This window comes from Solanum stenotomum, chromosome 3 (genome assembly GCF_019186545.1).
Source record: "Solanum stenotomum isolate F172 chromosome 3, ASM1918654v1, whole genome shotgun sequence".
Taxonomy (NCBI): domain Eukaryota; kingdom Viridiplantae; phylum Streptophyta; class Magnoliopsida; order Solanales; family Solanaceae; genus Solanum; species Solanum stenotomum.
The window spans coordinates 3,433,424-3,450,223 of record NC_064284.1 but is presented as its reverse complement, the minus strand read 5'-3'; the positions used below and the strand labels follow the sequence as shown (position 1 = coordinate 3,450,223).

Here is a 16,800-nt window from a genome sequence, read left to right as displayed (position 1 = left end):
ATTCAAGGGATTGAAAAGACTATCCATTTCATTTTTTTTGTCTGTCCTCTTCATCTTAGTGATTTATTAAAATTATAAATAAATGTTTTATTAAATATAATAAAACCATCTGAATTATAGTTTTGCTGGATTCATCTGAAGAAAACTGTTTCGGTTTGTTTCCAACAAAAGAATGCACTGTTCATTGTAACCTGTGAAGAAACGTGGTAAGTTGCAACCTTAAAAGGAGAGATTGTCACATCGTTCAAATATCTAGTCAACTGCTAATTTAAAATATTTGACCTTGTCATACCTTAAAAAGCTGCTAATTTTGTGCTTTTCTGAAAATTTGTTTTAATAAATTGGACGTATCTGAAATTATTTATGAATTTTCAGTTAAAATTGAAATTGACTAACGAGTAATACGACCTTGTTCCACTAAGCTAAGTAATTATTTAGCTCTTTTGATATTTCTATTCTACTTGGCTAATAAAATGGTAGATATCCATCATTTTCAGAAAATATTTCATAGCATCAAAGTAAATAAGTTCAGGTCGTGCCACAATTTGAACCACTCACAACTAGAACGAAAGCAAAAGATCATCTATCGCATACAAAAACACATATTCGGGTCGATTTTATTTTTCTTCTCTGGAAAACATGAAAAGGTGAGTCCCTTAATGAAAGACAAAAGAAAAAGCAAAGGAAGGGTCTCTACCTTTCACCTTTCAGATTCTCCACATGAAATCAAGAAAATATGTGCATAATGTAACCATATCTAAGCATTACACAATTGCTCAAATATATTGATAATTAGCAATAGCTAACAACATGAATAGAATTTCCTCTTCCTTCCCTTTTTAAACCTCATTGGGAACATCTTGGCGAAAAATCCCAAGAACCACCCCCTTCATTGCCCACATTTTCGACTTTACAACACTCTTCAACTTTGCTGATTTGATCTTATAACAAAACATTTTCTAACCATCTTAGGTCAACTTCATCTAGATCAACTTCATCTGTGAAAACTTTGCAATACACACACTCATTCCAACCACCATCACAGCATTGAAAAGTGCTGTCCAAGGCTATAGCATCTGTATATGGATCAAACGTTTCTTTATCAAATAAAGCATTGTCATCAAAGCCTAGAAGTTTCAAGTTATTCCCCATAACTGCTGTTTCCTCGATGTTCAAGTTAAGCAGCTCTGTACGAATACAAGGAGACATGATTGGAGGCTTATCTAATACACTGAAAATGGACTTGTCATTGCGGTGGTCCTCAATCCCCTTTGTTAATTTTTTACAACTTGGTGGTCTGGCTATCGTTTTCTTCTTGATATTCACTTGAGTCATCTCCACAAGGCTATTGCTAATGGAGCCTTGTTCTATCAAAGGATGTTCAATCAATTCTGAAATGCCCTGTCTTCCCTGGTTAATAAATTCATGAAGCATTTGATCCTCAAAACTCAAGTTAAAATCTTCACAACCTGAATCTGGCACTTGAGCCATATCTCTCGTTGGATTGTCATTGGACTCAAGCGGGGCAGCAGCTGATGATGTGGGAACATCTAGCACCGAAGACGGGGATAGGTGTGAGTACACACGATTTTTCCCATTTATCGGATGAGATGAACAAGCCACAGAACACTCAGCAGGAGGAGCAGCTCCAACAGAGCTCAAATTCTTACCCTTTCCCAACGAAATTATTCTATCAAATTCAGCCCTCTTTGCCTCGTATGCTTGTGAAGCCGCCTCCACAGTCTCAAAAGTCCCTAACCATATTCTTTTCCCCTGCGAGGGATCTCTGATCTCCGCTGCATATTTCCCCCATTTCCTCATCCTAACTCCTTTAGGCAAAGCGGACGGTTTTAGCTGCACCTTCTTATTTTCATGAATCTTCTTGGAATCTTTAATCCCAATGTCATCAAGTTTAGAACATTTTTTAAAGTCCTTCTCCCATGAAACAACAGGAATAACAATTTCCTTAACAACACGCTTGATTCTATTGACATTTTTATCAAAACGATCATCATCACTCTCAGAGTCCGTAGCATCAGGATCATCATAGATGATTCGAACTTTCCTCACTGAACTAATGCCACCATCCATCACCCTCTCCCTTTTAACATCCTTTTCCAACTTCATATCTTTTAACAATTTTGGGGAAAAAATAGATAAACCCTAAACCCTTTCACCTTCACCTTCACTTCCACCAACACCAAGAATTAAATTTCTGGTAAAATCGTCAATCCCAAGAAAACCCCAGAAATTCTACAGCCAAATTAGAAAAACAGAACCTTTTCACATGAAAAGCCGCAAAGCACTTAACTCCAAAACAAGTCCTCCTGTAAACACAACAAAAACACAAAAAACCCTTTAAACCCCATAAACCCCATGTCTCACAAGTACTAATACAAGAAACAAATCATGTAAATCTTTTCCTTTTGAAAAATGTACAAAAAAAATCATGTAAATCATACATAAACAAGAATTTGTACAAAACACCATACATCACATGCATAGATATATGTTATAAAATACAAATTGAAAGATCAAGATCATACCTTTTTGGTCTAAAAAATCATGGAAGAAGGTAAGAGACACTTTTCTTGCCTACAAAATTGAACCAAGAAAACAAAAACACTACAGTGAATGAGAAAGAAAAAAAAAGGCAAAGTTTTTCAGAAGCTCTAAGCCAGATCAGTTACACCTGTGATCACAAACGACATATAATTCCTTTCTGTCTCCTATTAACTCCTCATGAAAGTTGTTTTTAAAAAAAAAAAAAAATTAGATTTGAATAAAACTGATAAAATCTCTTACTCTCAACACAAGTGTTAAAGGAGTAGAACTCTATTCTTCCCCAAAGAAAGTGGAGAATTTGGGGGGTAGAATGACGATTTCAAGAACCATATAAAGTGTCCGCGTGGACTCTCTATGGGACCATAATATAATACTACTTTTTATTTTTATTTTTTTTATATCAACTAAATTATTTTAATTAATTTTCTAAACTAAGTTTGATAGTAATTGTTTTTCTATTTTTACTTGTATTTGTATTTCTCTCAAAAAAAAATATATTTTTATTTTATTTGAGGTTGGAACTCTAGTTGAAGTCTGATTAATTTGAATTCACTGGGGTATGACTCATTCAAAGAAAGGTTCATTATTAAAAATTTTCTATATCAAGATTAAAACTTTCTATGTTTCTAGTATTTGCTGCCTTTTACATTTTTCAACTTTTATATTGGAATTTAATTTTTTTAACTAATTTGCTTGGTTACTATAATTGGTTCCATTAATGTTTGAGAAAGAACGTCCTATTTTAGGAAGAACAATAATCGTTTCCTTATTTATTTTTGCTAATTTTCTTTGGTCTATTTTTTAATTATTAGTTCCTTAGTGTATTGGTGATTTTTTTGGGGGGAAAAAACATGTGGGTGAATTTATTTTATTATTAGGAAAAAAATAAGAGGAAAGTATTGAAAATGCTCATGAATTCTGCGCGAATCATTAGTTTCATTATTAAAATATTGACAGTCTTAAAAACACATATTTACTTGATTAACTGAACTTAAATAATTCCGATCTTGTAACATGAGTGAAATATACTCCTAAATTATCGTCAAGTTTAGGAATGTTTTCACCACTTCAGTTTTTATTAAGAGCCACATGCTCCTAAAATAGTTTGTGACCACTTGTTATGTTATGTTACAAATAGGGGTGTTCACGAGTTGGTTTGGATCGGTTATTGGTCAAAATCAAAACCAAACTAACTTAATCGGTTTTAAAATGATCAAAACCAAACCAAACCAAACCAAATATAATATACATTTATCGGTTTCAGTTTGGTTTGGTTCGGTTATTAGCCATACACAAAAATAAAAGAAACAATTCATTTAAAATGTGAAAAAATTGACAACAATCCATTCAAAACGAAAAATAGTTAGAATGACTTAAATTACTGAACTTTCGATCACTAAATTTACTATCAACAAAGCTTTAAAATTCACTATATTGGCCTAAAAGAAAGAGACAATAACATTTTCAGTCCCACAAAAAATTGTCATAGACCCTCATATACATGAAATCAATAAGATAAATGTTTCATCTTGGGCATTTTTGCTTTCCATAAGTAAATTATAAAGAAATTTTAATGAAAATATGTATAAGATATTTAAAATTGTTTATAAAAACAATATATTAACTATGTATATTAATAAAATATATGTATATAATTCATCGGTTCGGTTCGATTATTTCTTCGGTTTTTTTGGAATAAAACCATAACCAAACCAAATACTATCGGTTTTCAAAAATCTAAAACCAAACCAAACCAAACCCAAATAAAATCGGTTTTATTTTATCGGTTTGGTTTGGTTTTTCGGTTTGGATCGGTTTTTATCCAAACAGTGAACACCCCTAGTTACAGATCGATGGTGTATCTAAGTTTAGTTAGTCAAGTAAAAGAGTGTTTTTAAAACTGTAAATAGTTAAGGAACGAAACTAATAATTTGAGTCAAGTTAATGAATTTTTTTTGCAATACTTCTCTCAAAAAGGAAATAAAATAATTATTGCTACTTCATGAATATTGATGGGGTAAATAATTTTAATTCCATATATAATCTTAATAATAAAATAAAAACTTTTATTATTGCTAATGTTGTGTTTGGAACTTGAATCAGGGTGCATTTTAAATTAAATTGAATAAACATGTATTCGAGGAGCTTTTTGGCTTGTTGTAAATATTTTTCCATAGTCGGAGAGACAATTAATTTATTGACTGGTCAATAATTAAATACTTTTGTTTTTCCAACTTTTCATCACTTGGTTAGAGTAACTGATTAGTCCTTTTCTTTTGACAAAATTTCAATTAATTTTACTACCATATCTAGCAGTTTTGTGAGCATTGTGTGTAAATGTTTTCTTTGTTATTTTTTTGATTTCCAAAGATACAAGATGCAATGTTTGATATTTGTATGATGTCTCATCCAATTTTAATTTGCATCGTATAAAATTTATTAAAGCAGGAAGCTATGTCTATTCGGATGTGTTTTACACGTTTAAACGTGAAATCTTTCATTAATGAGAGATAAATTATATTTAACTCACTATAATTTATAGGGGAAAGGGTCAAAAATGCCCTTAGACTATGTGAAATGAACAAAAATGTCTTATGTTTATAGTTTGGCTCAAAAATGTCTTTACGTCAATATTTTGGTTCAAAAATGCCCTTAAACTATACGAAAGGATCAAAAATATCCTCCGTTTATAGTTTGCTCCAAAAATGCCCTTGTTGTTATTTAATGAGTCAAAAATGCTCATTTTCCAAATAAATATATTATCCACTTTCTTTTTAACACATTCTTTTTCTAATAATATTTTTTTAAATTAGCAAATATTTATCTTCAATTCAGAAAAAAATAAAAAATAAAAATATTTCTTCTTTTATTATCATTATTTTTATCGTTATATAAAATATAAATTATGATTGATATACTATGACCTTATGTATATGACTATATTATCTGTCGAAAGGATACATGCAGTTATTCTATTTTAATTGATAAAATGAGATTAAGAAGAAACAAATATTTCCTACATTTTTATTTGTTAAAGTGATTTTAGAAGAAAGAAAACAAGAATAGTGTTCTTTAATAATTTTTTAATTAGGAAGAAGATGTGTTGAAAAAGAAAAAAAAATATATTTATTCGGAAAACAACATTTTGGACCCATTTTGTTACTATAGGGGTATTTCTGGACCAAAATATTGACTGCAAGGGCATTTTTGAATCAAAGTATTGACAGTAAGGGCATTTTGAGTCAAATTATAAACGGAAGATATTTTTATTTCTTTCACATAGTTTAAGGGCATTTTTTACCCTTTTCCCTAATTTTAATGATTTTCACCCCAGGGTGTGCAAAATATAATGAAATTAGAATTGATTGTATTCTTGGGAGTAGGGGTGTTCATGGTTTGGATAAAAACCGATCCAAATCGAAAAATCAAACCAAACCGATTAAATAAACCAATTTAATTTGGGTTTTTGTTTGGTTTGGTTTTAGGTTGTTAAGAAACGATAGTATTTGGTTTGGTTATGGTTTTGTTCGAAAAAAATCGAAGAAATAACCAAACTGAACCAACAAGTTATATACATAAATTTTATTATTATACATACATAATAAATTATATTCATAAACAATTTTAAAGATTTTATATATGTTTCATCAAAATTTATTTATAATTTACTTATGAAAGAAAAAATGTCCAAAGTGAGAACATTTTTCTTATTGGTTTCATGTATATGTGCGTCTATGGAAATTCTTTGTGGGCCTGAAAATGTCATTGTCTCTTCCTTTTATGCCAAAATAGTGAATTTTGAAGTTTTATTCAGTAAATTTAATGGTCGAAAGTTCTGTAATGCCAGTCATTCTAACTATTTTTTTTGTTTGAATGGATTGTTGTCACTTTTTTCACGTTTTGAATGAATTGTTTCTTTTATTTTTATGTATGGTTAATAACTGAATAACCGAACCAAACCAAACCAAAACCGAAAACAACCAAACCGATAAATGTATATTATATTTGGTTTGATTTGATTTTGATAATTTTAAAACCGACCCAAACCAAACCGTGAACACCCCTACTTGGGAGATTATAATTTATATTTTAGAAATAAACAAAAAATGCTAGGTGATTTTTGTATATTTGTCTAAAAGATATAGATTTACTTAATACTTTAAGGGATCTTTTGGTTAAAAATAGGGGTGTACATGATCGAGTTAGTTTGAGTTTTTCAAATATCAACTCAAATTATTTGTGACAAATTTTTAATTTTATAAACCAAATAAAACTAATATAATTCGGATTTTTTTGAGTTTTTCAATTTCGGGTTGGTTTGAATTTTTCAAATACCAAATCAAACCATTTGTGTCGAATTTTTGAATTTTTAAATCAATTCAAACTAATAAACCTTATATTTTTTTGGGTTTTTGGATTTTTTTTTCCTGGTAAAGTATTCATACAAACATATAATTAACTTGTATTCCAAATATTTCTTTAGTCCAACCAAAATACAATTATCTAGGGAAAAGGGTCTGAAAACTACTCCAACTTTGACCGAAATTGTTGTTACGATACCAAAATTTATAGAGGACCTTTTACCCCCTGCACTTTTTAATAATGTATTTTAAAGGTATATATGTGCCCACGTGGAGACATTACTATTTAAAATGATGTAATATTTTTTATGTCCATGTGGGCACATATATACCTTTAAAATAGAGAAAATACATAAAATCCCCCCTGAACTTGGCAGCGAAACTTACTTTGACACTTTAACTTTATAGGTAATTATTTACCCCTCTAATTTAATTTCAATTGAATTTTATACGCCCTTAAATGTGACGTGGCAAAGAAAGTGGAACTACTTCCAAATGAAAAAAGTGTAGAGAAAAATAGTTAGCTATACACGTGTCATTTTTCAATTAGGGACTGATAATTAATTTTTAGTGGGACAGTCTCTTTCATTCTATTTTCTTATTTTATACTTTTGTTTTTTTTCCTCATCGTCTTCCTTTCTTTCATTTCCCCCAAAATATAGACCTGCAACTAATTTCTTGATGTACAGATTGCTGGAAATTTTGCCAGACATTTTTTCCGATGAATCTCTCTATTTTCTTTGAATGTTCTTTTTATCTTTATAGTTTTTTAATCTATAATTTTAAAAGCAAACAAGAAATGAGGCTTTCTTCGTCTAAAAGACAAATCACCATTGATATATCTTAATATCGATTTCTCTGACGTCTCATTCTTCAAACTAAGATCTCAAAGCAAATATATAATGGATTTTCCAATTCTAATGAGTTATTGATGGCTCAAACTTATTGTATTTGAGTAAAGCAAAAGAGAAAAGTGCAGGTCTCAACTTCGTTTGATTTGAACAAAACAAAGAGAAAAGGGCAGCCCCCATGGCAATAACCACCAATTTGCTATTCAAAGCTATATCAGAATCGCTTGATCGGATATTTATTCAATTTCCATGATTGAACATAGCCCAGAAAGGTAGCATAAAAAATACCCCCTCCATCTCAAGAATGGTGGAAGAAAAAAAATAAAATGTGAAAAAATAAAGAAGGGAGATTTGACAGGTGGAGGTGCGTGTAGAACACATTCCACAATACAAGTGGTTCTCTACTTACGAGGAGGTATTAAATTCAGTTGAAACTAAATTAGGGAGGTAAATAACTATCCGTAAAGTTTCATTACTAAAGTAAGTTTTGTGGACAAGTTTGAGGGGGATTTTATGTATTAACCCTTTAAAATACACTATTAAATAGTGCAAAGGGTAACAAGTTCGGTCAAAGTTCGGATATATTTCAGATTTTTTTCTCAATTATCTAAGATGTTTCTTAAAAAAACACAAAATATGAGATGAGTGATGACACTAAAATATTCAATAAAAAATAATAATGAAATCATATAAAATATTTATTGCAAATTGATAAGTCATAATGAAAATGATCATGATTTAAAAGTACTAAATCATGTTAAACTAAGTCTAATAAATATTAATTACATTATTTACATGATTAAACATTAGAGAAAAATTAAAATTAGGTTATGTATTTTAAATGTCTAAACCAATGTAAAACTAAAGAACAAATATTTAACATTATTGCCATGTTTAATGTTGAATTGAGTTGATATTAGTGTTGAATTAATTTATTTTGTTAGCATTAGTATTGATTTGATTTTGAATTGAGCTTTATTAGAGTTACTAATATATATGGACTATCATCTTTATTGGACCATTCAAAATTGTAAATCTCAAAAAACTTGAAAATATATGTTAAAAGTATGAAAATGTATAAGTAATATTTAGAAATTACATCAAAGTAAATATTTGTATGTATTAAATAAATTTTAAAACTTATACATATAATTTCGGATTGATTTAGTTTCGGGCTGACTTTGTTTAGTTAAAACCACACCAACCCAAGTATAGTCGGATTTTTTTTTCCAATACCAAATCATTAGTCGAGTTCTTTTCCGGTTCTGACTCCATTTACAGTTTAATTCAATTTCGGTTCGATTTTGTACCCCCTAATTAAAGGATAGGTGAGTTATTCTGATTTTGAATTTGATATTATAAAAAAAATTCATGCTTAGTTAAAAGTATGAGCTAAAATATTATTTAAATTATAACAATAATGTGGATAACTTATCTCGTAAAAGTTATGATAAGGTATCCATGTATAGCTTGAGATATATAGATTTCAAATGAAACTGTCCCTAGAGTAGTGATATTCCATCTGTTTTAATATAATTTATTTTGTTTGATTCGACATGAAACTGAAGAAAAGCGTGAAGAGTGGAAACAAAATAAGCTGAAGAAAAACGTGAAGCCAGTAGAACTTTATGATTCTAAATATATCATAATATTTGTGTGATAATAATAATATCACAATCTTAAAATAAAGTTAATAAAAACAGAACAAAACAAATTGAATTAGAGATGGCGATGACATGGGACGAATACACGCTATGGCGGGTTTGAATCTTTGTGGGGTGGGCGGATTCGGACATGTGCATGTGCGAGGCAGGTGAATTTGGACATGTGCGGATGCAGGGTGGTTCTAGGATTTAATATTTAAAATGATTTTATTGATATATAATAATTGAATATAGTTAAATATTTATAAATATTCAATTAATTTCATAATTTATCTATTTTATATTAAAAGCACAAAGTCTTTATAAATGTTGATTGAACTTTTTGCCGTTCATTAAAAGATTTCGCTTTAGACAAAATCATCTTTTCACCATTTTTCCTAATATTTATGAGTTTAAATCAGTAAAGAGTTTATTTATTAAAACTTTCATATTTGAACTATTTTATAGGAAGTCCTAATTATATGTAGAACCAAATATTAGAATTAATTTTAATGGTAAAATAGGAATCATAGTTTCAGATTATTTTTTTGCTAATAAAAATCACTTTCAACTCCATTAACAGTGTTTTCAATTCACACTAGGAATATTTCAACTATTTTGTAATCCTTTAGATTTATATGAGGGTTTCTTTTGTAAATAATTTTTTGACAAATTAATCCATAAATATATCGTAAAATATGAATATTATAACGCTAAATATTGATTGATTAAAATATTTCTAAAAGTATTCGTTTATTATTTTTTTAAATAATTATTATCCTAATATTTAAATCTTTGAAATAGATAAGATATCCTAATATGCAAAATCAAGATTTTAGTTGAAACTTGTATGTTAATGCCCTTTTTCAATTTGTTTGTCCCGTTTGATTTGACACAAAATTTAAAATATTTAAAAAACTTTTAAATCTTGTAATTTTAAATATATCACGTGAAAAGTTGAAACTAAAAACTTATTTTTTTAATAAAAAAAAGATGCATTCTTTTTTAAATAAAGTGAAAGAAAAGTAAGACAATTGTTCTAAATTGGAAAGAATAATATATATTATAGCACAAACTCTCAAAATAAAATAGAAATCTCGGATAAGAGTAATTTGTTCTTTACTTATTATAAAAGCACGAAAGCCCTTCAAAATATCTTCCACTTTTTTATCATTAAAAGGAGAAAAATATATATTCAGATGGTATCAATGGGTAGGGCATGCTTTCTCGTGGCCCTATTTTAGCTATCAACCAAAATTTTCTATTCGATGGACTTTACATTCCTTAATTGGCTAGAGAGTTTATAAAGAGTTGCATGTTCTTCAATGTGTATAGTTTTATTGATTTATGTGAGACACACGTGCAAAACACGTATTCTGAACTAGTACTTATAAATATAGGATCTAAATACAAGTTGTTAGGTTCACGGAATGCACAAATGACGTGTAGACTCACTCATGGATTAAATATAGAGCGTGAATAGCATAACATGTACCACAACATTAAATAAAAATAAATGGGCAAACAATTTTAGGTTCACGTGAATGCACAAGTTTGACACGTAGATTCACTCATAAACTAGCTCTGGAGCGTGAATTACATAACATGTAACTCAATATTAGATAGAATGAAGTGGACAAAAAGCTTAAGGTTCACGTGAATCCACAGGTGACACCTCAATTCACCATGAATTAAATCTAAAGCGTCAATAATATAATAAGTGATTCAATACTAAATAAAATCAAGAATATAAATAAACTTTATTCAGATACCATATAACAAAGAATGAAAATCTTGTTCAAACTGAATTCTAAAAGTTAACTCACGATGTAAATTGTAAACATTAGTTAAAGCTATGGGAATAGCCAATAACTCATTCTTTCAAGTTTCAACTAATGTGAGATATTCTATCAAGTTGTGTAAAGTAGAGAAATCGTTCTTTTATATAATCATTAGTTTATATAGATTAATTTAAAATTTTAATATTAATTAGTTTCAGAAAGCCCAATGAATAACATACGGCCTTCTCTTGCAAACTTACCAACTTATTTGGGCCATGCTTTAACACTAACAACATTCCAAGACATCAAGTGCCATTTTAAAATTTTACCCAATATTATAATGTTTTGCAATAATATATTAATTAATAACCAGATTTTAGTAGTAAAATATAACAGCATAATTTTTAAGTGACGGTAAAAACTTGTTCTATCGTAATAATTGTCGGGATTTGTTCAAATATAAAACTCTGTTACTGTACGAGTTAGTTAACTACAGTAAATTTCCCAACGTTAGTTAATTAGTTTAGTGTAGTTAATTGATGCTTACTAGACTAGTTAGTTACCTCGATTAATGTGTCAAGTAGAAAGTTAGTTGGTTAGTTTTCAGGCTATATAAGCCAGTGTAAATGACTCAATTGGATTAACTTCTTCTCCTAGATCAATAATATTCTCTTCTCCCCTTTTCTGTAAATTATGTCTAGATACATCACTACAATGGTGAGTTCATAAACTCACATTTTCTCATGATTTCTAGACAAATCCACATGAATTTTAAATTAGTGGCATGGATTAGTAGTACAAAAGTAGGATACAATTACGTAAAAACTAACAAGCAAAGATTGATAAAAGCAAACTACTTTGTAGTGTTAATTTCCAAATGAAATAAAGAACAAATTCAGCAGCAACCATTATCAAGAGAAAATCCAAGGATTAAATCAAGAATAAATTTTAGGTTTAGCAAATATAAAAATCATATTTGTATGCTATATTTATAGTTTGTATAATTGCGTTCCATAGCAAATTTATGTTTGCTATGGAACATCAAATTTGTATAAATCGCAGGCAGACATTCGTTTGTATAAAAGCGCAGCGATTATATATGTATATCGGTTAGATAATTGTATATATGTAACTACTATGCATATGTATCAATGATTGTGTTTGTATATATCTGCATAAAATTTGAATTCGTAGACAATTGAATCGAAATAAAACATTTGTATATCAAGTCTCTCTCTCTCGCGCGCTTTATACAACACAAATTATACATTGTAATTTGTATAATTTGTGTTTGTATAAAGCTAGAAAGAGAGAAAGGCAAAAGAGAACTGGTAGGGGAAGATCTGTATTTGTATAATTATAAATGTATATATAGGACGGAAATATATGTATTTGTATTTGTATTTACAATTTTTCTCGCATTATACAAACACAAACACAATTTATACATTTGTGTTTGTATAAAAGTGAGACTGGCGAAGGAGATTTCTGGGGAAAGAGGCGAATGACAAGGGTTTGCTACGGATTAGTATTAAATGAAACTGTGATTATAACATTTAATTTGAATTAATAATTTGCTATTTTATACGATCTCCCTTAAATCAATACTAGATCATCAAAAATCCTAGGATTCTTAGTACAAAAGTAGTATACAATTAAGTAAAACCATTAATCAAAACATTTGCATCTCTTCTTCTTTCCGCAGGTTCTTAATTCATATCTCACATATTCGCAATTTTCATGCGCTGCTGATAGTGTGATTCCACAAAGAACAAACAACAAAATATACAGCAGTAACAATTGGTGCGGCTCAAGGTAAAGCTAGTAAAGTGTTTGCCTTAGGCTCCAAAATTTTGAGGCATCAAAGTATTTTTTGTTGTGATTTTAAATTCATTTGAAATAATATTGAACCTTATAAAAAAAAATTAAAAATAAATAAAGAAGAAGTGCTTACATTTTTCTCAAAAATATTTTAGAACTTTGAATTAAACAACTCAAATTTTCATATTAATAAGTAAATTTTTTACATCAACATCCAACTAATATATTGCAAATAAATGTCTAACCTCTTATTAAAAAGAATTAATCTTTATTCTTATAAATAATAATATTATTATGTGAATTTTTATTATTAATGTTTTTTAATTATATGCAATTAAAAAAATAAAAAATAAATTTAAATGAAACTGGAAAAAAACTCTTACAGTAAATAGAAGTATTAAAGAATAGAACATCACTCTGTTCTTTCCCCCCCTAGAAAGTGGAAACTTTGGGAAAGAAATGACAATTTCAAGAAACACTATAGAGTTTCATCGTCGAATGTTTATGGAAACTATAGAATTCTTATTTCTTTTTCGTTAGAGATAAGTGTCAAAAACACACTGACATTTTAGAGAATTGTAATTTCGGTGTTGTACCAAACTTCAAAGTGAATAATAATATATTAATAAAAATAAAATTATTGTCGATATGTACTCAATGACACCAAGTAGTAATTGTATTGCTAACAGTCAAATACAAAGGGAAATAGGACTGATAATGAATTGCAGGGAAATTAAAAGATACAAAGAAGGAGATGAGAACGACAGAAGAATGGGGGTGAGGGGATACAGAACTTTCACATAAAACTTTTCTACTCCAATGCTTATGCTACTGGGTATTTATATGTAGTGTCAACTCTCCTAATTTCTTGTTTCACACTTCACGCTTTCTGTTACTTGAGGAATATTGACCTGGCAGCTGACTCGACTAGGGGTATGTGCAACTTCAGCTGAGTTGGTGTTCATAACAATATACCTCTTAATTTTGCGATTTAGAATAAATATATCTCTTTTAGTTAAATAATTGGTGCATATATACCCTGACTCATCTTCTTTTTATTTATGGAAAAGCGTCAAAATTACTCCTAAACTATGTGAAATAGACCACTTATATCCTTCATTATATTTTGAAACTGATAATTTCTTTATTGTTATCTCAAGAGACCATAAATACCCTAGAGTTAACAAACTCTAAATTATAAAGACTCAAACAAAATCTTATATTAAAGATTATGATATTAATTTGACTAATTTTAAATGATTATATATATGCATTATTTTTTCAACTAAATATTTATTTTACGATTTCCTATCAAAAAATACTATATCAATCCTCCACTAAAATCGATAGCAACTTGATATTACTTAAAGTTACAATGAGCAATACTCCTTTCATTTTTAATTTGGTCGTCTGTTTTCTTTTCTTTTTAAAAATAGTTAGATTATGTAAATTTATTTCCATTCATAACTAAACATCGAAAGTGAAAGCAATCTTAGGAAATATTTATTGCAAAACAAATATTTCTGGCATGTAATGTTGATAGCCAAGCATTGGTATCGTAACACCCCGTGGCTCTCGTCTTTCGATGAGTCCGTTTTCTTAGAAACTTTACTTTTTGGTTTGTGAGACACGGAAGTATACCAAAATTTCATGTCAATCACTTCGAACTTTGAACTTATTTTTTACCCAATTTATCTTCTTTCAAATACATACATAGGTACTAGTATATACCTTGTTTAGCACCAAGTGATTCTTCAAAGCTCGTAGAAACAAGGATTGAACTATATATTAAAAGGACAAAGATCAGTAACGCTTGGTTCAAGAAATTGACGAGTCACCTTAGCAATTTCAGCGACAATATGCATGGTATTGTCCTTGTGCATTTGGGATGAGGTATGTACATAGTTCATGTCCTTGACCATTTATGTGGGGCTATATAAATATATATATAGACAGCTAAATTTTTTATCATACAGGAGTAGGGTAAATGTTGAACTGAGGAGAATCACAGTTCCCCATTGATGAATACTTGAGCAAAAACTGTAACTGAGGGATAAGAACAGAGAGGAATATACAATCTGTAATTTGGGGAAATGAAAATTAATTCATTCATGCTAACTGTTCAACATTATATACATGATGAGAAAAAAATATCTAACACTAACTAATTAGATGCTTGAAATAAACTTCTAGAATGTTCAGTTGACAGCACTTCTAACTAACTCTGACAGCACTTCTAACTAACTTTGACAGCTCAGCTATTGTAATTACTTTCCAGCTTATACATAAAACTAAGTATAAAACTAAACCATATATCTTAATACCCCTCCTCAAGTTGGAGGTGAGTAACTCACAGCCAGCTTGTGGAGTAAAATAGAGTGTTGAGCACTAGGTAAAGGTTTTGTCAGAACATCAGCCAGTTGATCTCCAGTTGGTATGTGGTGAAGTACAATGAGGCCTTCTTGTAGCTTTTCTCTGACAAAATGGCAATCCACCTCTATATGTTTTGTCCTCTCATGGAACACAGGGTTTCTTGCTATATGAACAGCTGCCTGACTATCACAGAAAACAGACACAGGCAAGTTACATGGTTGGTGTAATTCAGTCAGCAGTCTCTCCAGCCACACCAGTTCTCCCACTACCTTTCTAACAGCCCTGTACTCTGCTTCTGCTGAGGACAATGAGATGGTTGTTTGTTTCTTGGACTTCCAACTGATGGGACTATCACCCATCAAGACAATGTAACCACTAACTGACTTTCTAGAATCAGGACACGAAGCCCAGTCTGAATCACAATATGCAGTAACGCTACAATCTGTACTGTTAGATAGGAAAATTCCCAGGCAAGGATCAGCCTTAAGATATCTCAACACATGATATGCAGCTTTGAGGTGTGGTTCTCTAGGAGATTGGAGAAATTGACTAAGATGTTGGACACTGAAGGCGATATCTATCCTTGTATTGGTTAAAAAATTCAGCTTACCTACCAGCTTTCTGTAATGTGTAGGGTCTTTCAGTAGAGCACCCTCATTAGCCTTGAGCTTGACTGTGGATTCTAGGGGGGACATAGCTGGTTTACAGTCTGAACAATCAAACTCCTGCAACAAATATGTGGTGAATTTTCTTTGAGAAATTAGAACTCCTGTATCTTTGTAAAGTATCTCCAATCCTAGGAAGTACTGAAGTCTTCCCAGGTCCTTTATCTTGAATTCTTCATGAAGGAATGCCTTCAAGGAAGTGATTTCATGCTCATCAGTGCCTGTCAAGATCACATCATCTACATAAACAGCAACGAAAACCAGAGAAGAACCAATCTTTCTGTAAAACAAAGAGTAGTCACTGTCTGAATGAGAATAGCCTCTTGAGCACAATACTTGAGCCAATTTGTCATACCATTGTCTACTTGCTTGTTTTAAACCATACAAAGACTTCTTGAGTTTACAAACCAATCCTGTGTCTTGCACCATGAGACCTGGAGGTATGTCCATGTACACTTCCTCATATAAGTCTCCATGAAGGAAGGCATTATTTACATCCAACTGATACATATCCCACCCTTTCTTTACCGCTAAGCTGATCAGTGTCCTAACAGTGGTCATTTTGACCACTGGTGAGAAGGTTTCATTATAGTCAATACCAGCATGTTGAGTATATCCCTTCACAACCAATCTGGCCTTATATCGCTCTATTGTCCCATCAGCTTTATGCTTGATTTTATAAACCCACCTACAACCTATTGCTTTCTTCCCCACAGGCAGTTTAACTAAGTCCCAAGTGT

The 16,800-nt window shown here is 30.2% G+C and overlaps 1 protein-coding gene across 1 annotated transcript; it reads right to left on the bottom strand.

The window, feature by feature from the left end:
* Nucleotides 1-599: 599 nt before the first annotated feature.
* Nucleotides 600-2,817, bottom strand: LOC125859755 (uncharacterized). Its single transcript, XM_049539568.1, has 2 exons — nucleotides 2,547-2,817; nucleotides 600-2,327 (listed from the first exon to the last, which is right to left on the bottom strand). Exon 2 carries the CDS (start codon nucleotides 2,125-2,127, stop codon nucleotides 943-945), a length of 1,185 nt encoding a protein of 394 aa, XP_049395525.1. The 5' UTR covers nucleotides 2,128-2,327; nucleotides 2,547-2,817; the 3' UTR covers nucleotides 600-942.
* Nucleotides 2,818-16,800: the final 13,983 nt, after the last annotated feature.

Bases quoted from the DNA above. Each gene is read 5' to 3' on its own strand.
- LOC125859755 (XM_049539568.1), bottom strand. From the start codon at position 2,127: ATGAAGTTGGAAAAGGATGTTAAAAGGGAGAGGGTGATGGATGGTGGC.